This window comes from Centruroides vittatus, unplaced genomic scaffold (assembly GCF_030686945.1).
Source record: "Centruroides vittatus isolate TY-2023 unplaced genomic scaffold, ASM3068694v2 contig_357, whole genome shotgun sequence".
Taxonomy (NCBI): Eukaryota; Metazoa; Arthropoda; class Arachnida; order Scorpiones; family Buthidae; genus Centruroides; species Centruroides vittatus.
In genome coordinates, this window is record NW_027122180.1 from 1,675,635 (window position 1) to 1,698,045 (window position 22,411).

General features: G+C 27.5%; 1 protein-coding gene across 1 annotated transcript in view; it reads left to right on the forward strand.

The window, feature by feature from the left end:
- The window catches only part of Cad87A (cadherin-87A), a 72,363-nt gene that overhangs the window by 42,432 nt on the left and 7,520 nt on the right, over positions 1 to 22,411 (forward strand). The window contains 17 exon segments of the mRNA XM_067269839.1: positions 85 to 300; positions 3,584 to 3,741; positions 4,678 to 4,827; positions 5,018 to 5,140; positions 5,218 to 5,404; positions 7,101 to 7,321; positions 12,863 to 13,060; positions 15,537 to 15,650; positions 15,733 to 15,853; positions 15,938 to 16,077; positions 16,170 to 16,305; positions 16,407 to 16,693; positions 16,831 to 16,919; positions 17,188 to 17,274; positions 18,769 to 18,901; positions 18,977 to 19,101; positions 19,534 to 19,562. Coding sequence (XP_067125940.1) covers positions 85 to 300; positions 3,584 to 3,741; positions 4,678 to 4,827; positions 5,018 to 5,140; positions 5,218 to 5,404; positions 7,101 to 7,321; positions 12,863 to 13,060; positions 15,537 to 15,650; positions 15,733 to 15,853; positions 15,938 to 16,077; positions 16,170 to 16,305; positions 16,407 to 16,693; positions 16,831 to 16,919; positions 17,188 to 17,274; positions 18,769 to 18,901; positions 18,977 to 19,101; positions 19,534 to 19,562 — 2,514 coding nt within the window.

A 22,411-nucleotide genomic window follows, 5' to 3' on the forward strand; every position in this document is an offset into this window, starting at 1 on the left:
TTACTGTGGATGTGATTGTATATATAATAAATGTTTTTATATTAATTTAAACGTTTTTATCAGTATAATTTAATATATTTCCAGGAACACTTGTTGTAACAATAATTGATGTTAATGATTTTCCACCAATGTTTGCAAAACCTTGGTCACCAGATCATCCAGAAATAACAATAAATGTCATGGAAGAACAACCTGTGGGAAGTATTGTAACAACAATGGTTGCTACTGATCCTGATTCTAATATTGCTGGATATGAATTGGTTTCAGAAAATAAATATTTTAATATTGATAAAACTTCTGGTAAGGTTTTTAAATGAAATGTATAATAAATTTACTATATTAAAATAGCTAGCAATAAAAACTATTTCAACACAGATAATTAAATTAAAACTGATATTGTACTTTATAAAAAGACATACTGGTGTTAGACATGATATCAAAAGACAAGGTATCAAATTATTTTCAAATATTGATACCATGTATTATCTCTCTACTTGGTACAGTGGACCCCCGATATAATGCGCATGTCGGGCAGGAAACAACACCCACGTTATAAGGTGAACCGCGTTATACCGAGCGGCGCAGTGGCAACACAATAAATTTACTCAGAACGATTTGAGCTATATACTGAAACTTTCCTATCAACTACATACATATTATGTATTTTAATAAAGAAACCAATTTATTTATTAAGTGTTTTATTAAAATTCACATAACATAGTTATACATCTTAATAAGTACATACTGTATATGTATTATTTACATACATAAGGTATGCTTGAAAATACAGTACTGTATGTAAAAACAAACACTATCTATAACTTGACTAAAATCTATGTATTCGACATCATTTCAATTACAAAACATCACTTAAAAAAGTGAGTAATTTTTATTTGTTTGCTTTTTCATAATTTCTGTATCATTTCCCTTTTGAAAGATGCTAATTGCAACAATCTGACACTGTTAATATTTTCTTGTGATTCAACTCATTTTATAACAGTTTCCATGGCTATTATTTCTTCTTTGGTTGTTGGTAGCATATCAGCTATCCCACTGGCACTTTCTTCATCATCATCTGTTTCTTCTTGATAATCTTCATCACTGCAAATGGATTCGATAATCATTTTATCAATCATATTCTGACAAATATCTTCTCTAGCATCCACATCTAACCAATCAGTCAAAGAATCATTAGTTATTTCTGGCTCATTCAATATTTCCCAGATACGAGAAATTTCAGCCTCAGGGAAGATATTACCTGAAGCTGAATCTGAATGTGATGTGGTTTGGTCGAGATCAACTTGATTATTAGATTCATTTAATTTTTTCCAACAGTTTCTAATTGTCTCTGATGTGATTACCTGCCGGCAAGTCCAATACTGTAGGACACGTCTTTGAGATCCATTTTTTTTTAAAATTACTGACATCAATGTCTGATGCTGATAATGACTTCATCATTTCTCTTTGGTAATTTGTTTTGAAAGCACTAATAATGCCTTGATCTAAGGGTTGTATAAGAGCAGTAGTATTTTTTGGAAGATACATTACTTTTATTTTACCATCATCAGACACAAGGTTATCAGCTGGTGGATGAGCTGGGCAATTATCTAAGAAAAGAAAAGCTTTTGGATCTAGACTCAATCCTCTCAGAAATTTTTGCAAGAGGGAACAAAGGAATTGTGAAACCAGTCATGAAATATGTTAGAAGTCATCCAAGCATTTATATATCCTGTTTTTATAAACAACTGGCAGAGATTTTATATTAATTGACTTGAAACATCGTGGGTTTTGACTTTTACCTATAATGAATGGCATCAACTTGTGATTACCAGCTTTATTTACACAAAATAAAGCTGTTATCCTTTCCTTGCTTAGTTTTAATCCTGCTTTTTGTGGGTTACATTTTAGATGTAAGGTTTTACTTGGCAACATTCTGTAATATAATGCAGTCTCATCACAGTTATAAAATTGTGCATCAGTATAACCTTCTTTCTTAATGGAAATTGTGAACTGTTTGGAAAATTCTGCAGCGCCTTCAATATCACTAGACTTTGCTTTACCAGAAATGGAAATTTGGAAGATGCCATGTTGTTTTTGCCAACGCCACAACCAACCATCAGAAGCCTTAAAATCTCCTTCTGCTTTTAAGCTTACATGGGATTTTTCAGTCTGCAACTTTAAAGCAGTTTCAGATACGGGAATACCTTCACTTCTTTTTTGCACAAACAATGCAATCGTCAACATTTTGAGTTTTTCCAAGTCTTGTTTTTTTTCAAGTAATCCCAGCATCTTGGTCAAGCTTAACAACAAATGATTTCAGTTTTGTCTCCTCTGCCATTCAACCCCTTACAGTTCCTTCAGGTATGCCGTATTCTCTTCTTATGTTTGCTTTTGAAACTCCGCTCTTTACTTTAGCAATAATGTCAAGCTTTTCTTTCACAATGTAAGCTTTTCTTTTACTCATCATGCATACAATAATTAAACACTATTCAAAATACATGCAGGAACTGAATACATATACAGTAGAGCATTGATTATTCGACTCAATTGGGGACTGAGGTTGGTTGGATAACTGAAAAAATGGATAACCGAAAAGTATGAAAAAATACATTATTAGTATAGTGTATTAGTATATTAGTATATCCCATGTAATAAGCATATTAGTATATCGCTATTAACCTACTTTGCTTTGAATTTTCATCAATGTTAAGCCTAACAAATTTTTTTTAAAAATAATAATCATCATTAAGTTATTTCTTTATTTTGCACAAAATAAATACAGAAATAGAGAAAAATAGAAAATTAAGCCTGGTTTAATTACTGGCCTCCCTTTCATGGTCAAGCCAGTGTTTCCAGCTAAAACACGCAAAAATTTAACAAAAATAATATTAAAGTAGCCAAGACATAGCCAAATATTGTAGCACCACATCACTAGCGGACATTTGAATTTGCTGACTAGAACGCGGTCGGTTAACCAATGTGACGGTTGATTGGGGGTCAGATAATCGATGCTCTACTGTACAATTACTCAATACACAGTAACAATAAAATGTTCTACTCACTAACGTCACACAGACCTGCATAAACGTGTTTGAGCTTATCACATTGTGAACATTGCCCGTGCTATAACCAAGTGCACGGTATAGTGAGCAGCGCTATAATGAAGGTTCACTATATATTTAGCTATGAGCATTTGACTTATTAAATTGAATCTTCAACATATATTGAGACAGTGTTTTTGTATTTGCATGATATTTCGTTTTCAATTATTTGAGTTCCTATGAACATAAACAGGAATAATAAATTTAACATAACAGACACAAACATGATTATTTTATTATTAATAGTTCATAATTCACAGGTATATTATGTTAGCATTGACAGAAATGCAGACTAGACAATTCAAGATCTTTTGATTTATGATTTAGTGATTCATATGGCTATTTGTAACTCTTTTTAATTTATTTACTTTCTTGTATCTTAGGAAGAATCAAATTTCAATTTTATGAAAATTATATATGTATTATATTTTTTAGATAACTGTTAGGAAATATTAAAATTTCTTTTTTTATATTTGAATTAGGTATACTCTCTGTGAAAAGTAGAATTGATTATGAAGATATCACACAAGTCAAATTTACAGTTATAACCTATGATACAGGAGTACCACAACTTTCTGCAATTGCATTAATTACAGCAAATATTATTAATATCAATGATAATGATCCTGTTTTTTTAGAGGTATAAAATTCCTTTTCAATTAATCTTGTTCATTATATAATGTATATAATACTATGTATAATACTATGGTGGAAGTAAAAAAGAATGTATGGAAACAATAAATTTACAATTAAAGTAAAAAATAAAATGGATTTTATATTGCTCTTCGCAATAAAATTTTGGAAATAGAATTTTGTAATCTAAATAAGGTTAAAAAAAATTAATGAAAAATTAATAATAATCATCATAATCTTCATTAGCAAAAAAGGAATGATTCCCTGTTGCAGGGGGTAATACATATACTGGTATTAAACAAGAAATACCCAAAGGGTGTTAGAACAATTTTTTTTGTAACTTATTTAGTTTATATATTTATAGTTCTACCCTAAAGATATACAAAAAATACAGTTTTATTTGAAATATTCTTACAGGATATTTTATTTTGAGTTATTTTAAAGTTAATATTAAAACAAAAAAAAAATGTAAATACGTAACTCACATTCTTACTTCTTTTTTAATAGTTTATGTTGTGCATTTTTTAAATATATACACATAGAAAATTCAATTATAAAATTTATGTCTTCATAAGAAGTTTTACAGATAATTTTTAAACAGTGATACCTAAATTATAATAATGTAGTTATTAAAAAGAACTCTGATTTAACTTTGTTGATTTAATTTTCTTGAGTATATTGATTTAAATTTTAAGCTAAATCAGTATATTTAAATTTTTTTATATTATAGAAATCAATGAAACAATAATTTTAATATAAACAATTTTAGAGTTTCTATTATTACTTAATTTTAAAATGCATATTAAGTATAAAAATTATTGTCTCAATTTTTGAGTAGTATTTCATTTTTTGTATAAGTTTCAAGTTTATATATTAGAATAACTTTAATGAGATTTATAATGAAAAGTTTTGTGAATTTTAAAACATTTTACAATTAACCTAGAAATCATATCATGCAACACTTATGGAAAATTCTTCACCTGGAACTCTTGTTATAAATGTCAAAGCTACAGATTTAGATGTTGGAGATTTTGGAAAAATTAAATATTCATTATTAGGAGAACGAAGCAACAATTTTATAATTGACCAAGAGGTAAATAAATTAAATAAAATATGAAATATTAGTATTATTGAATATGCTCTTTCTGTTGGTCTTTCATAATATAATAATTCAACACATTATCACTATATATATATATGAAATAAAACTACTTTAAATAATAACTTAGAAAAAAATTTTAAATGATTAGTTATGAATAAAGTGTAAAATTTTTCCTATTTAGGGAATGATCTCTGTTGCACAGGGTGCCATATTAGATCGAGAATCATCACCAAGTTTTACTATTCAAATTCAAGCAACTGATAAAGGTTCAGATATTAGCACTAGAAGAACTACAAGTGTGCCTGTAAGATTGTTTATAAAGAATGTTGACCATGTTTTTAAAATTAATGAAATACGGTAAAAATTTATATAATTTTTTAGCTTTACATCACTTTAGAAGATGTCAATGATGATGTCCCAAAATTCAGTAATCATGAATATGAAGCTTCAATTGTATCAAATATTCCTTTAGACCCTCCAAGTCCTGTCATACAGATATCTGCAATTGACAATGATGAAGGATATAATGCAATTATATATTATGATATAATAGATGGAGATGATGATGGTACAATTTTTAATCTTATATTAATGTATAAATAATAAATTTAAAAACTTATCATATAATTATTAATTTAAATTAATATTTAATTAAATTAATTTTAAAGTTCAAATTATCTAAAAATCGACTTTTAGAAAGATTTTAAAAATAATTTCTTTTATTTACAATTTACGACTAATGAAGAAACTGTACACTAGAACAGATAAGGAGTCCACTTCTTTAATTCAGGATTTAAATGTTTTTCAGACATAAATACCATCATCAGAATTCACAAACAACAAAAGTTTTTTATTGTTTGATTCTGTGTGTTTGATTTACATATGTTTTAAAATTTTACAAAATAGTACATTGATATATCAATATACTAACTTGTACAATTAAAACATCTAAACTGTTTTAATTGGAATTACTTGAAATTTTTTGAAAGAAGAAAACTAATTTTAATAAAATTCTGCAACACCGTTTTTGCTCACAATAAAACATAAATGAAAACTACAGGTTTTTACATATCATTTCAACTGTAAAATTATTTTTTTGCAAAAGTTTTCCATTGAATCTTTTTCAAACATCTTTGTTATGTAGAAAGCTTCAATGAATGTAATTATATTTATACATTTTGTTGTAATTATTTTATATTAAGCTGTAGTTATATTATTTTTAAATTATAAACTGTTAGCTCTTTCATTTCCTTTTTCTTCATCTAACTGCTTTTCAATATTGAACTTGCATTTTGAAAACATATTCAGAAATTCAATAAGAGGTCAGACTTTATCCGCATAATCATAATTGAAATGGTGTTTATCTAGTTAAAATTCATTGCTAGCAAAATATATAGAATTTTTAACATTTCCAAATGTATATCAAGCTATTATTAGATAGAGCTATTATATATATATATATACTGATATATATACTAGGGCATCCAGAAAATAAAGTACATTTGCACATAGCACTCTGTGCAGGTAAATTATAACCATTGATTCAAGATCAATTTGTTCTCAGATGTGTGTCGAGTTTAGATAATGGCAGGCTTATTGTTACTGTTTTGTCAAGGGTTAAAAAATGTGTACAAAAATTGAAAATCCTGAAAAGTGCAAAGTGTTATTCATTTTGTAAATGAACAAATAACACTTCGCACTCACATTTGGCAGAATTTGCAATTTTTGTACACATTTGTATGCGATTGTTATTAGTTTTCTAAACGTAAAGAAAGTTTGTCCTATAGAAATTCATAAACAAAATCATAAAAGTGTATGGTGATCATATTATGAACAAAGCAAGTGTGAGAAAATGGTGTTTAATGTTTAATCGAGGAAGATAACACACAAACACACTCTACTGCAGCCACTCAAGCTGTGCTTCAGAAATTTGGCTGGGATGTTTTTGAACATCCACCATACAGTCCCAATCTGGCTGGAATGGACAGCAGAAGTCTATGACAAAGGAATCCAAAAACTAGTGTCATACTGTGACAAGTGCTTTAATTGTAATAGTGAGTAGGTAGAAAAGTAATTGGTCTTGTACTAATTACTTAATAAAACTTTTTTCCTATCATTACTGTGTTTTTCCTATTTTATAGCCAAATGTTCTTTATTTTCTGGACGTCCCTCATAATTTATGTTCCTGTTTTGTATAAAGTGTGAATTTTTTATTATTTGTCAGAATTTATATTACTTATCTATTACATACGTTTCTTTTAAAGGAATATTTGGTATTGATCCAGAAACTGGAATTATTTATCCAACTAAATCATTACGTGATAATAGAGTGCAATATAAATTGAAAGTTGAAGCTCGTGACATGAATGGTACAGGACCAAATGCTGATGAAGCTGTTGTTTATATAAAAATTGTAGAGGTGAATCAAGACAAACCTAAATTTATAGTACCAGCACTTCTAAATGCTACAGTGGAAATACCTGAGGTAAAAGAATATACTACTACATAGGCATTAATTATATGTTTAATACATTAAATATTAAAAATTATTCATATCTGATTGGTTAATATTGGTTCATATTGTGTCTTAAATTAGATTTATTTCTCTGCCATTGAGTCCATTCATTACAATTTTGTCAAAAATAGAGAACAAGCTTGTTCAATAAGGAATATAAAAAATAATAATCTTCAAAATTAGATTTTTAAAAATTTAAATTTAATTGATATAAATTTCTTTGATTGAGGAAAATTTTAAAAAACAAGAATAAAAATAATATTTGCTTTGAATTGGAACACAGTTTGCAAAATTACAATAAAAAATTACAGGGAGTGTAATTTTATAAATTCTGCTCCAAAAAAGAACATTTGCATTTTTTAAACTGTTATTTACTCTTAAAGTTGTATTGTTTGCTTTATTAAGTTGACTGCAGTGGCTAGTATCAAAAACAGTAATTAAATCTGAAATAAAGAAATAAAAGAATGAAATATTTGAACATAATTGTTATGTTTGTTAATATCAAAATTTAATAATTCATAAAGTGATTGCCAAATGGAAGTTAAATCATTGTTAGTAAAAATCTTATTGGATGCCATATATGAGATATATCATAAAATGCAATGTTGCAATTAGCACCAGACTTGAGCATATTCATAGCAAATAGATTTAAACAATGGTTGAGTAGCTTATTTTTTATTAATTTAGATACCATGGCACTAGAGAACAGAATATTTTTATTTACAGAAACTAACAGAAAGTAATTGAAACAGCATTATTAAAACTCATGAAAATAATGCACTTATTGGTGATATTTTGTAGAAACATTCTTCCAAATAAAATGCTAGTTTCTCTTAGTATATTGATCAATAACAGTGTGTTCTGTGCATATTCAACAGAGCTTGATGGGTTTAATTTTTCAGTGGATAGTATAGTTTCTAAATAATGAAATCCATTTTCAGTTCTAATTCTCTTTGGACAAAATGTCAAATGCTAAAATCAGACATTCTTGTAACTATGTATTTAATCAAACATTCAATGAGATTGTTTTTTCCTCTGAATTTCAGACTTTTTATGATTTAAAACTGGATTAACAGAAAAATATAAATGAAATTATGTAGATTATTGTAGATTATAATTATTTCCAGGATACACAATGCAATTTTTTCAGCTATTTGATTGTTTTTCTCTTAAGGTGCAATACTGTGAAAAAACATAAGGGATGAACATTAAATTACTATTGAATATAATTACTCATTGCTCTGTATAAGAATCAGAATTTTATATATTTGCATAGAAGCATAAGTAAAATGCATATTTAAGGCTTAATTTCTTATAAATACATATTAGATACTTTTTTTTTACCTCCGTTTACTTCAAACATATGTAAAAAAAATTATCATTTCAATTCCATTGGGATTTTACCCATGTCAGATATGAACACATACTTGAATTTTATTGGGTAAATATCTGACACATGCTTTATCAAAAATGCTCAAGCCCATGTGTAACACAGGCAAATGTAATTAAACCCTTCCTACACTAAACTTTGATGTGTTAGCATGTAAATTTCAATGGATTATCCTTCTACTAGTTGTTTTCTATCAACTGACTAAATTTATCACTGTATATTCAGTGTAATTTTTTCTTTAATATCAAACATGAAGAAGGCATTCATTAAATGTCCAGCTTGAATTAAACTTTCTAAAGAATGTGATTCTGGCCTCAGATTGTCTCCTAAGCCAGTTCTTACTCACTGGAAAACATGGATAGAAGCTGACATTTATTATGCAGACTACTTCAAGAAGGTAAAATGGATTCTGAGGAAGTAGAGGCTTGTGGTGGTTCGTTGAGAAGGGCTTGTAAATCCGCGAATGCACGTTACAAGTATAAACACAGAGACTGATACACAATTAAAAGTCTTTTTATTTCCCTTCCGGAACAAGGTTCTTTCCTTTTCTAATTTTACAAAGGATCCCAACTGGAACAACTTCACTGAGGAAGGGGGGCGCCACTTACCAAGAATCACACCCGCGCTCGTAACAAAAACCTTTTTTTTTTTTTTTTTTTTTTTTTTTACACCCGACTTAAAAATAAACTTATATCTACCTTAAAACTAAAAAGGAAAGGGGAAACAGATAGATTTAGGAAAGAACAAAAGTGGATAGAATTAGATGGAAGGTACCCAGGTCTACGATGATCGGTGTTTTCGCTGGAGTGTATTTTTGCAATGGCAGTCGCTTTCCTCTCTTTTTCTTGTTCGGCTGTCTGCCCTCGACGTCTTTCGATTACCTCAGTTTTGTGTCTATTTTCCCTTGGCCTCGACGGTCCTGTAGCCTCCTTTCGACTTTTTACGTTCCTGGTCGATCACTGGCTCACACTTCCGTCCTTCTTGAGGTCCAGTAGAAAAGTGTCCCTTGATCACCACTTAGCCTTCAGGGCGTCCTCGCCTTCTTTTGTTCTTACTTAGGAGGGGTAATCCTGCCCTCCAGCAATAACGGTCAGGTTATTTAGACAAAGGAGAAAGGAACGGAAATAAGAGAATAGAATGAAGGAAGAAGGAAGATAGAAAATATATATATATATATATATATATATATATATATATGTATTTACAACTTATGAATTAAACAAAAATATACAAGAAAACAATATGGCTGACGGCCACAGGCTATTGAAATTGCAAAAGACAAATTTTCAAATTCATTAATCCAAAAGCATCTTGTAGAACTGTCAGCAGCTGCTAAGTTTCTATCTGCTCCAAATTACTGGTTTGGAAAATGCAAATCTTCCATTGAGCAAAGCAATTGAAATTGTGGACAAAGTATGTAATACATTACTGAAAAATAAAAATAATATATCTGAAAGGTTGTACAAAAAGCTGCAGGGGATTCTGGACAAAAATCCAGGATTTTCAGAGTTATCAGTTATATCTAGCATTCTACGAGGAAATGGAGGCTGTATTTGTGATCTAACAACTGACCATATGATTGAAGAATTAACATGTTTTAAATATGCATCAATTATGTCAACTTGTGAGGAAAGAAGTTTCTATAGATATAAATCCGTATTTTCTGATAAAAGGCAAATGTTCAATTTTGAAAATACACTATTAACCATGGACTAACCATTAATTAACTGAGAATTATGTTTAGTGTCAATAAATGACTTAAGTTATTGTTTTCTGCATTCATTGATATTCTTAAATCACAATTTAAAAATTTAAAAATGTATATTTAAATGCATATTTCAAGCATTTAAAGGGCATGAATATATGCATATTTTGGTGATTATAAAGGCATAAAGTTTCAGGCCTTAGAATCTGTTGTTATTGATACGCATAGCTCTCTATAATAAAGTCTGAGTTGATCTAATTATTTTGTTGTTAGCCTGTGTGAGAAATAATAACTTCTGTAGGGTTCTTCACTAAAATAAGTATTTATAAATTTGGCAAAGAATGAATAGTATTGCATATAATAGATGGTGAGTGTTTTTGAATCTTTGTGCCAAAATAAGTATATTTGACTTTTAAAAAATATTGTGCAAGCTGAAAACTTTGGAGTTCAAAAACTGTTTTTAAAGAAAAAGTGAATATTCTTTAATTAAAATAAATTTAAGTAAAGTTATTTGAGAATAACATGATATAAACAATTGAATATAAAACCAGGATTTTATCCAACAACACAATTAAGTTAGCTTCACACAAAATTATTGGATTCTTTTATACAAATGAAATTTACACTTCGCTTAATATAAAAAAGTGGTCAACTAAATAATTTTTGAAATAAAAAATATTTTAAAAGTTTTTAATGATATCTGTAATTATTATTAATATAAAATAATAATTCTATATCATATTTTAGAACAGCATTCAACACACTTCATGAAGTCAAAAATTGTTTACAGTAAAAGTTTTTTGGGATACGTCACCAACAACAGTTTAAGGTTTTGTTTGTTCTATTTTATAAAGAATATGAATTTTGTTGCGAAAATTCACTTTTTACCACTTTAAACTGAATTTTGACAAATAAAATAATTAAATGTTTAAAATGACATCATCATAGCTTGATCATACAATGTTTTGTTTTGTTTTGTTTTGTTTGCACACAGCAGCATTACTTTCTGCCATAATGAAATCAAAAACAAATATGACATTATTACCATTTAGAATTACTTGCTTCCTTGTTTTAAACTGTATGATGTAAAAATCCATTTTATATTAATTAAAGTGGCATTTGTACAAATGCCACTTTAAATAAATATAAAATTAAAATTATTTAGTCTTTTGCACCTCATGTACCATTCATAATGCTGGTAACATACTGTATCAGTAAAAGAATGTCAATGCAAAGTTGTAATGACAGGTTGTGTTCAGCATAGAGCCATCATGTTTATCTTAATTGTCTGCTGTCTTATTCACATGGAATATAAGAGAAAATGAAGATCTAAGATCTATCAAAGAATGGATGCATGGGAAAATGCCAATTTAAAATACAGTAGAGCATCGATTATCCAACTTGATTGGGGTTGGTCGGATAACTGCAAAGTCAGATAACCGAAAAGTATGAAAAAATACATTATTAGTATAGTGTATTAGGCCTGGTTTAAATACTAGCCTCCCTTTCATGGTCGAGCCAGTGCTGCCAGCTAAAACATGCAAAAATTTAACAAAAATAATATTAAAGTAGCCAAGACATAACCAAATATTGTAGCGCCACATCACTAGTGGACATTTGAATTTGCCGACTAGAACGCGGTCGGTTAACCGATAAGTCGGTTAATCGGGGGTTGGATAATCGATGCTCTACTGTATTATTAAATAACTTTAAAGCTTAAAGATAATAATTGAATAAATTTTTATTTAATATTTTCTAAACAATAATTGTATGAATGAAACAGAATTTTAGATCCTATTGGATGGCCTGATGATTACAGTTTACTAGGTCATCTTTGGTTGAATATGTATAATTATTATTTTTACTTTTGTTACTTAATGCAGTTTAGGTGATTCTGTCTGAAATATTCCATTTGTTTCACTTATTTAATAATTATATTTACAATGACTTTGTAACAAGAATTTAAATAAAATGAGGAAAACTGAAATTTTTCAGGCAATAGTCCTATACTGCATATGGGTTAAGTGACATGTTTTTAACAGTATTTTGGAGGTATAGAATAGTGTAGTCATGCAATGTTTTAATTTTTTACAGGTTATATGCTGGAAATTAGCATATATTATTTTTTGTTTTGCTTAATGAAAGACATTTAATGCTATTAATATCAGCATAGTTTTCAAACTTTGAATTTTAAAATTGTATTTATATTATATTATATTTATTTATATTAATATTCTATTATATTATATATTTATTAAAATTGATATTTACTGAAATCATCACTAAATATCTTTGGCTTCTGAGACATCACATATCTCAGCAGCCAAAAGTGCTTAATGATGATTTTAGTAATTATTCTTTCTACTGAGTGTAGATTCAGTTATTGATATTTACAATATATTTAAATATTTTTCAGAATCAAAGTATTCCAAACTTTTTAATAATGATTGTAAAAGCTATTGATAATGATAAAGGAGAAAATGGAAGAATATTATATCATTTAAAAGTTAATGACAAAAATATGGAAGAAACTTCAGAATTTCATTTAAATCCTATTACTGGTGAATTAAGAACAAAAAAGATTTTAGATAGAGAAGAAAAAGACAGATATGAGGTTAGAAGTATGAATTGCTATTAATACTTTTTCAATAAATATTATTATTTGAACATGTTTAACAACTTGTTCAACAACTTGTTCAAATAAAGTTATCTAAATACATGGATTTTTATTTATTAGATGCAGCAAAATACTTAGAAATTTAAACTAAAATTGAAATTCTTTGAAAATAAATTTTAAAAATTTATTAAATATTAAAATTGATTGAATTTTCTCTGTACACTAATAATGATGTCATTTATTTGAATATAAGATAAAATATAATTTCTCAGTATTAATTTTATAAAATACTTGAATAAAATCAATTTTTTCTTTCTTTTTGAAAAAGCTATATTCAAATTTTATTCAAAAATAACAAATGAAAAAATTATTGTTTATATATAATACAAATAACTCATATAACTCTATATAGAGTTACTAATTACACTCCTAGAGAATTTCATATACAGTAGTGCCTCATACATCAAATTTAATTCATTCAAGAGGCCATCCGAACTCCAAATTGTTTGAAGTCCAAATCAATTTTTCCTATTAGAAATAATGGAAAGAAAATTAATCCATTCCCAGACCCCAAATAATATCCATTTCAATAAACTTAAAACAGCAAATGCATATAATTTAATGTAAAAATAACACAATTAAATGTCTTGATAATAAATTAAAACATGAAAGTAATAAATAAAATACACAAATACTGTATAACACGAATCACAAAATGAAAATTGCATTTCTTGGTTGCACACCATGGATTCATCTTCATTCATGTGTAATTTAATTTTAACAGTGTGAATTTAACATGTAAGATTTTATTTTTTGTTTAGAATCTTACTTTAAACTCTATTAACAACATAAAAACATGTAAACAGATAGTAAAAATATCTTCTTTACTTGCCATGTCTAATCACCAGGAACAAACTATTCTCCACAGCAGAGACCACCTTTCTTTAGAGGCTACACCTCTGCCAAATTATGTAAAACAGTCTAAAATGTCCACAGGTGACAATCCCTTCACCTTCCCTTCAGGGATTATAGGGGATATGTTATCAAATTTAATAATCCCTGCCATAGCTTACCAACCACAGCATTAATGCAGCTATAGCTCCTTTAATTAGAAGGGCCTTTTTTATTGCCCTCCATGCAAACCTCTACTAATGTTGAGCTTGCTGCCATTCACTCAGCAGTGACTTCAGCGGGATATAGCAATTCCAAATATAAACATATCTTAAACAAGGTTAAAAGGTCTCTTTTTTCCCACCACCACCTCACACAACCAAAAGATTTCATAGTCCGTTCTTTACTACTGTCTGTGGCCTCATCACAGCCCGGATTTGCCTTGTTTTCAGACTGGTTACCCCACACCCAAGTCTCAGGAGACTTCTATGCAATGACAGGGATGATACTTCCATCCTAGAAAAGTTGGGTGTATACTCTATTTCATTTGAAAAAACAATATCTGGCATATGCACCCACTACATAGGGGCGACAACTATAATCTTATCTTGCTGCATTTTCGAGCACCAGCATTCTGTCATGGTAGGCAGGTGTTGCACTGAGCTGTTGAGGATGGTGTTACAACACCAACACACCCCACTGTGGGACCGGATGGTGCTGTGATCAGAGAGGCCTGGTGTATGTTTGGGAGGCCCTCCTCACCATATTATTAAATCCATGCAACTCCCCCACACTTGAGTTGCCTGCAGCTTATATAAAACACTACTACTACTTTTATCTCTACTCCCTGCCTCAAATCTATGTATTGCAGCATATGCACATAGTCACCACATGCACTTCAATTTAAATTCTTTATGTTTGCTTATTCTAAATGGTTAATGCTGTTAGTTTTTAATTTAAAAAGCTTGTTCAAAAGGTTTTATTCAAATCTGTATCTGCCTGAGGACGATGTCTTTTAATATGTCAAAAGTGCTAGCAGCAAAATAAAACGTTTCTAAATGTATTTAATGCCTTTTTGTGAAAGTTTTTCTTATTTTAATAAAAATTTTGGCGTGACATCCAACCTTCGAGTTTGATTAATTTACATGTTGTTCCAATACAGTTCTTAACAATGAAGTTGTTTATAAATTTTTTGGATAGTTATTAATAATCAAATAAAACCAAAATAATCTTACAAAAATTTTAAAAGTCATACAGTCAAAGCTTGCTGTTCATAATTTAAAAAAATTTTTTTAGCAAGTCAACAGCAGGAATTCACTGAAAAGCAAAGAAAATATTGAAAAATTACATTCAACATATTGTGCTTGGTAGATCCCGTTGGTTACCCAAAATACTGTTATGTAAGGTTTGCTGCAACTCTCTAACATGGTAGAATGAAATCATGTAAAAGTACCATGTTATACAAGAGTTGTCTGTATAGATATTGTTGGACAGCTTTACTTTTTATTATTTTATAAGTCATTAATTATTTAAAATTATAATACTTTTAAACTTTTTAATTAGTAATTTTTAAAATTTTCAGCTTGTTCTAGCAGCAAGAGATAATGGTTCACCAATGTCATTTGAAACACTTCAGTTTTTAACAATTGTAGTAAAAGATGTAGATGATAATGTTCCTCAGTTTCAACGATCTCAAGTAAGTAATTAAATTAAGTAAGTAAACGATGTCAATATTATTCTCATTGTTTTTAATTTAAACTTAATAACTTAATTTATAGAGCACAAATCCTTATATATTCACATTAGAAGAAAATTTAGGAGCAGGAACTCCAGTTGGACAAATATCAGCTGTTGACCAGGATATTGGAGATAATTCACTAATTTATTACTACATTATTGGTTGGTAAATTTTTACAATAAGTAATATTTTTAATTTTCAGTATAAAATGAAATTATAGTTTTTATTTTATTTATATTTTGCAGATAGTGACAGCAATAATAAATTCATTATTGATAAGATATATGGAATTATCTCATCTACAGTTTCTTTTGACAGAGAAGAGCGAAGTACATATGAATTAGTTGTCAAAGCCACAAGTAATCCCGATTATATTTCATATCCTGTGAGTTTACTTTTTAAATTAATTTATTTAAAATTTACTTTTATAAAGATAAAATTTATTTATTTTGAAATTTTCATTATGCTTTAATTTAGCAAGAAGATAGTAGAACAATATCCCCTGGAAAAAAAACCTATAAGGAAACTGATCTTAGCTTAGCATGGATTCGAATAATAATTACTGATGTTAATGATAATATTCCCCATTTTATTGATTCACCATATTTAGCTGGTAAATGATGAAACATATTTTTGAATATAAATTTTTATTTATTTATTATTAATTTAATTTAAACATTTTATAAAGCTGCAATTTCTTAAAAATATTTTAAGGTATGCACATTTCAACACAGATAGGAGATGTAGTAACCACAGTTAATGCAATTGATCCAGATGAAGGTTCAGATAGTATTCTTATGTATAGATTAGAAAATGTAAATCTGTTTCGGAGAGGTATTCCTGGTAGTGTTAGACCTGTCCCTTCTCCATTTAATATTTCAAATGATGGTAGAATTATAGCAACTCAACTGATGTCTCAGTTTGATCACGGAAGATTTCGATTATCAGTAGCAGCTAGAGAGAATACATATCCACATCGTGTAGCTAGAACTACAGTCAAAGTAAGTTTATATAGAATATTTTTTAAATCAATGAAAATAATAATAAAACTTTTTGAAATTTTAAATTTGTTTTCTCATTACTTTTTGTTAGTTATATATGTCAAGTATATTTTTAATATATTTTTTTATATTTATAGCTATGGATATATGAATTTAATCAATTAGTACGAGTTATTGTTGCTAAACCACCAGAACAAGTACATAAGCAGAAACAACAGATTATCACGTGAGAATTTTACGAATTTACAATTTATAACAATAATTAAGATAGTAGTAATATAATTTCTAATAAATAAGAAAGATACTATCTGGAACCTATAACTGGTGTGTAACACGTATACACCATATAAATACAGTGCGTGTTACACACCGGTTATAGGTTCCAGATAGCAGTAATTTCACCCCAGTGTTGCAATCAGAAGAATTTTTTGTTTAATTTTGAAATTATATTATTTATAAAAATAACTTAAAATTGGTATTATTCTATGCATTAGGTTTTTGTCAAATGCAACAGGAGGAGAAGTAGTAATAGATGACATTAAGTATCATATTACAGACAGACAAAAAATACTTCATCATTGGTAAATATAAATAACTTTCTAAATATTTCATATTTTAATTTTCTCAAATATAATTTAAATAGTTTTGTAAATTAATATAGATTGATATTTTTGTTAAGAATTTATCGCACTAATTTGTAACCACACACATGATTTTACAGCTTTTTATTTTTCCATTGTCTGTTATAAAATTAATACACAACTAAAAATATTTCTTTGCTAAAATGCATTTTGAGTTTTCCAATTATAACCACTCCCAACTCGAACAATTCAGTATTCGAATACAAATTCTGGAAAACAATTGCTCAGTACTTAACTGAATAAACAAGGGTCCCCTAGAACAAATTTTTGATTAATGACATATTTTTATTTTGTCACCCAAAAAAAATGAAGATATTGCTGATATTTCTGACCAAGATCAACAAAAAAGCTCAGATGATGATGATACTTTGTAAAAAGAAAATGCCCTTCTTTAATTAAAATTATATTAATGCATAATACAATTCTTTTAATTGCAAGTTTTAGTTAATTATTGATTGGAAATATAAGTTTATTAAAGCAATCAATAATCTTTCTCTTAGCAAAAGTATACTATTCTTTTCCATCACTAACTTTTTGAACCTAGCCATATGTTTTATATTAGTCATCTATTGGCCTGGGCCCCTCTGAATTATGGGCCCTAAACATTTGTCTAATTTGTATATTGGTTTATCCTGCACTGCTGGGCCCTTTTAAATAAAACCAGTGTGGACATATTAACCATTAAAATATTTATAAAAAAGAACACAATCAAAATATTTTATGCATTCTTTGAGGTCACTCATGCCAATGCACACGCAAGCAACAGAGGGACTGTGAGTAAGTGGTAGATTACACAATTAACATTAAATACAGTTTATCAAGTTCATGGGAAATTTTAGAGATTAGTGAAGGAGCAGCCATAGATCAAACAGGGAGACAGTAGTCAAATAAAGATTAAAAATTAGTAAAAAAAAATCGAGAGCAATATGGATTTGTGCAATATATTTTTACAAAATCTCTAGAGAATCCCATTATGGATTGCAAGGGATTTTAACACTTTATCAATATGACCTTTGATTTATTAATAAAAGATAAAATAAATAAATTAAATGGAAAAATTAAAAATGTTTTCTTAATAGGAGTTGGAAAATAATTTAAACGTTTAAAAATTTGACAATTCAGACAAGTAGAATTTAATGCTAAAGATCAAATAAATATATTGATACAATGCTAAATAATTTAAACATAAATTCATAACTGTAAAAGATACTTTATACAAATTAGACTTTTTAAAATAATAAAACAGTAAAAATAATTTCAAAGTTTATTTATTAATAGATCAAAGTTTGATAAATTTATTAAAATTTATAAATTAATGATCATTTGATAATTAAATTTGTAATGAATAATCAGATAGCATTATATATCATTTTACATATATTATCAAAATTACATGTAAAAAATAAAAACTTATATTATTTTCTTTACTTTTAGGACTGATCTTTATATACATGTAGTTGATTCTGATGATAAGATGCTACCAATAACAAATATTTTAGATGCTGTTGATGCTAATGCAAAGTTATTAGAACTACATTATGATGATCTTTACATCCATAAAATTGTTGTAAGTATCAGACTATTATACTTACAATATATTTCTAAAAAATTTCTTAATTATTATCATTTATATTTAACTTAGCCTGCTTACTACACTTATGTGGAAGAACAATATGATGCTGCTTTAATGGTTTTAACTGCTCTTTTAATCATTCTATTTGTTGGAATAATAACTATGGTAGTTTGTTGCCGTTGTATGAAAAGCTGGTAAGAATCTTATTCAATATGATTTTATTGAGCCATTTTATTTTCAGTATTAAATGAAATGTTGAATTATTAAATTTTTGTGATCCAAATTATAAAATTTTCAATGTATCAAAAATGTTTAGGATTTATATATAGTACTAGCTACACTAAACCTTTTTTGTGAACATGATAAGTTATAAAACAACAGTCTTCTTCTCAAACACTGGAGTGAGAAATGAACCATCACAATCAAAATCTTTTTTACTAGTATTAAACTGATTCAATACTAATAAACAATAAACAAACAGTACAATACTGGTAAAAAAGGTTTTGTTTGTGACGGTTCATGATAAGTTATGTTAACCTAAAATTTAAATAAAATTTGAAATTTTTTAATCTATTGTACATATTTAATAAATAATATTAAAATAAAAATGCATTATTTTTTTCTAGGTATACAGTAAAAATGAAGAAAGTTTTAAGTAAGATATAGTTTTAAATATTTCATAATTTGCTTTTGTTCATTATATAAGTTTAGTATAATTCAGTAGGCCCTTAATTTAACAGACAAAAATTTCTGTCCTAAAGGAAAAATTTTAAATTTTTTTATTCAATGAAGTTTAAGAATTTTAAAGCATTTTCCCTCCTCTATAAATGTATTTAAATAAAACAAAATGTAATATTCATATTAAAATCAACTTTGTGTGAGCTGTAAGAAAAAATAAATAAAACGTAGAGGAAACCTTCCACTTTATTACATTGCACAGTTTTGGCATGTTGAATTCAAATAAAATTTGGTTTTTGTTAGAAATTTTTAAAATATTTATAACAATGTTTTAGTGATGTACTGTACGTAAATTATTTAATGTGCATTTTAACAATATTTTAATACATCCTATACATTGTTTGTTATTAATACATGATTTAAAAAATACATTTGATTTAATGAACTTTTGGTAATAGTGGACAGCCCTTCTCTCATCTGTTAAATCAAGGAAATATTGTATGTTAAAATTTTATAATTTAGTAAGTACAATCTTATTAAAATAATTAAACTATAAATATAAACAAACAATACACCTTTAACAGTGGGTAACAGTCTGAGAAACTGAATGTTTTTTGACCTAGTTAGCAGATCAGGTAGCAAAAATGTACCTGAAGATGGTCTGTTAACTAAATCAAAAACATACGTTGTTGTGACCTCTTGATGTCATCTTTTTTATATATATAGGTGTTGTTAAATATGTCCCACTAGGACTTATTTTTTTTTTGTATTCAAGCTGGAATAAAAACAAAGTTCATTGTGAAAGAAAAATAATGGTATTGAGCTTGATCTGTGGAGGGAAGAGAAGTCTGAGAAATATAGCAACTCTTAAGTATACTGTAGACAGAAAAAATTGGTTAAAGATGTATTGTTTGTTTTAGTGCATTAAAATCAGTAACTTGTTTGATTTTTGCTTATTTAAAAATAATTATAAAGACAAACCAAAAAACATGTATATTTTTTTCATTCCTATTGTATTGAATTTATTGCTTTAAAAATTAATAATTCAATTCAATAATTTTGATGGAATTGATATTTGATTGTTCAAAATAAAACATAGTGCACTCTTGCTAATCTGAACTAATTATTATAGCGTTGTTTAAAGTTTAAATTAGTGAAAATTTAGATTTTTCTTTTTATAATTTATAACATCTAAATTTAAAGTCAAAAAGATATACAGACAAATACATATTTAGAAAATATTGTTTATATTGTATTTTGTGCATATTTTATGTTAAAATGTCAATACATATTTTTACAAATTCTTCATTTTTAAAAAAGCCTGATTTATTTTTATTCTTTGGCTAGAATATTTAACAGCAAAACAAACTAAACAGATTTGGGTTAATCAAAAATTTTATTAGTGAGTGTGCCCTCTTCAACCTACAACCTATTCACTTATACAAATTGAAGAGAGCACTCTCACTAAATATGAAAAATTAAAATTATTTAATGTGATTATATTATGACTTAACTATTATGAAAAGAACAAGTCCATGAATCTTTAGTATTTGTTTTTATTGTGCTTCTTTTATGTAAGATGCTGGCCAGAACACACAACCAGGGTTCCTTTGTTAGCCATTTTTTATATCCCCTTACCCCGGGAAATAGTGTTGCCAATACATAACAGATTATCACTGCTTTAATGATAGGAAGAGGTTTAAAATAAAAGCGATTAATAAATGTGCAAATCTTTCATATGATCCTAAGTTAAAATCAAAGTTAAAGAACTTGGAATATATTTGTAAAATATATATGTATATATTCTTGAAAATGAATAAAACTTGGCACCATACTTAAATAAAAGGAAACTCACACTACTTCTTAAGGAACCAAAAATAAGACTTATTTTTACTTGACTTACTTACTTTTGTTACTTTAAAATACAAATACTAGCTTATGTTTCATAAATGAAGCATAAGCTAGTAAAAAATTTATTTTATCAAAACATTATAAAAAACTATTAGGAAAGATTAAACATATCTGACAATGATCCTGCTACTTCAACTCTATATCTTGTATTATTTATGCATATTCATACTATTTATTAATTTTGAAGAGAAACTGAATTTAGCATAATGTTGTACAGGTTATATCTATGTAAGCTGTCATTTGCTTTCTGAAAGTCGGCGTATTTTATGTATCTAGTAATTAGACATTGTAAGATAAATTTTATATATATATATATATAATTTTAGTAATAAATATTTTCATTTGAGTGAAATACAGTACGAAATAAAGTTTTTAATACTGTAAATTATCTGACGTTCTGCATTATGCAAGGCAAATCTGTAAGTGAATATACTACTTTTCTTATAATTTATAAAAACTTTGCCTTGAATGCACCAATATAAACACTGTAGTACTTTTTTAAACTTCATTGTACTAAGTAAGTGCCTTTTTTTAAACTCTCCCCATTTTTCAGCTTAAGCGGGTCTTTTATCCATGTCCATTGCAGATTTGGCCAGACTTATGAGGGTGGCCAGGAGATAAGGAACAGACTTTGACATATTTGGGACAGACTGTCCATGAAAAATGATAGAGATGACTGAAAGTACATTTCAACAAAGGAAGGAAGGATTTGCTATATAACAAAAGTCTCTAAAGGACTTCTTAAATAAAGTTTAAAACAATAACAAATATTACAAAATAATTTTTTCTGTTACCTTTTATCATTTGATTTCAATGTTAGACAAACTATTCATATCAAAATGTAACTACATTTATACACATTTTTATTCTTAAAACTAGCTGTATAAAAAATATTATTCTTATATGTAATTAAAA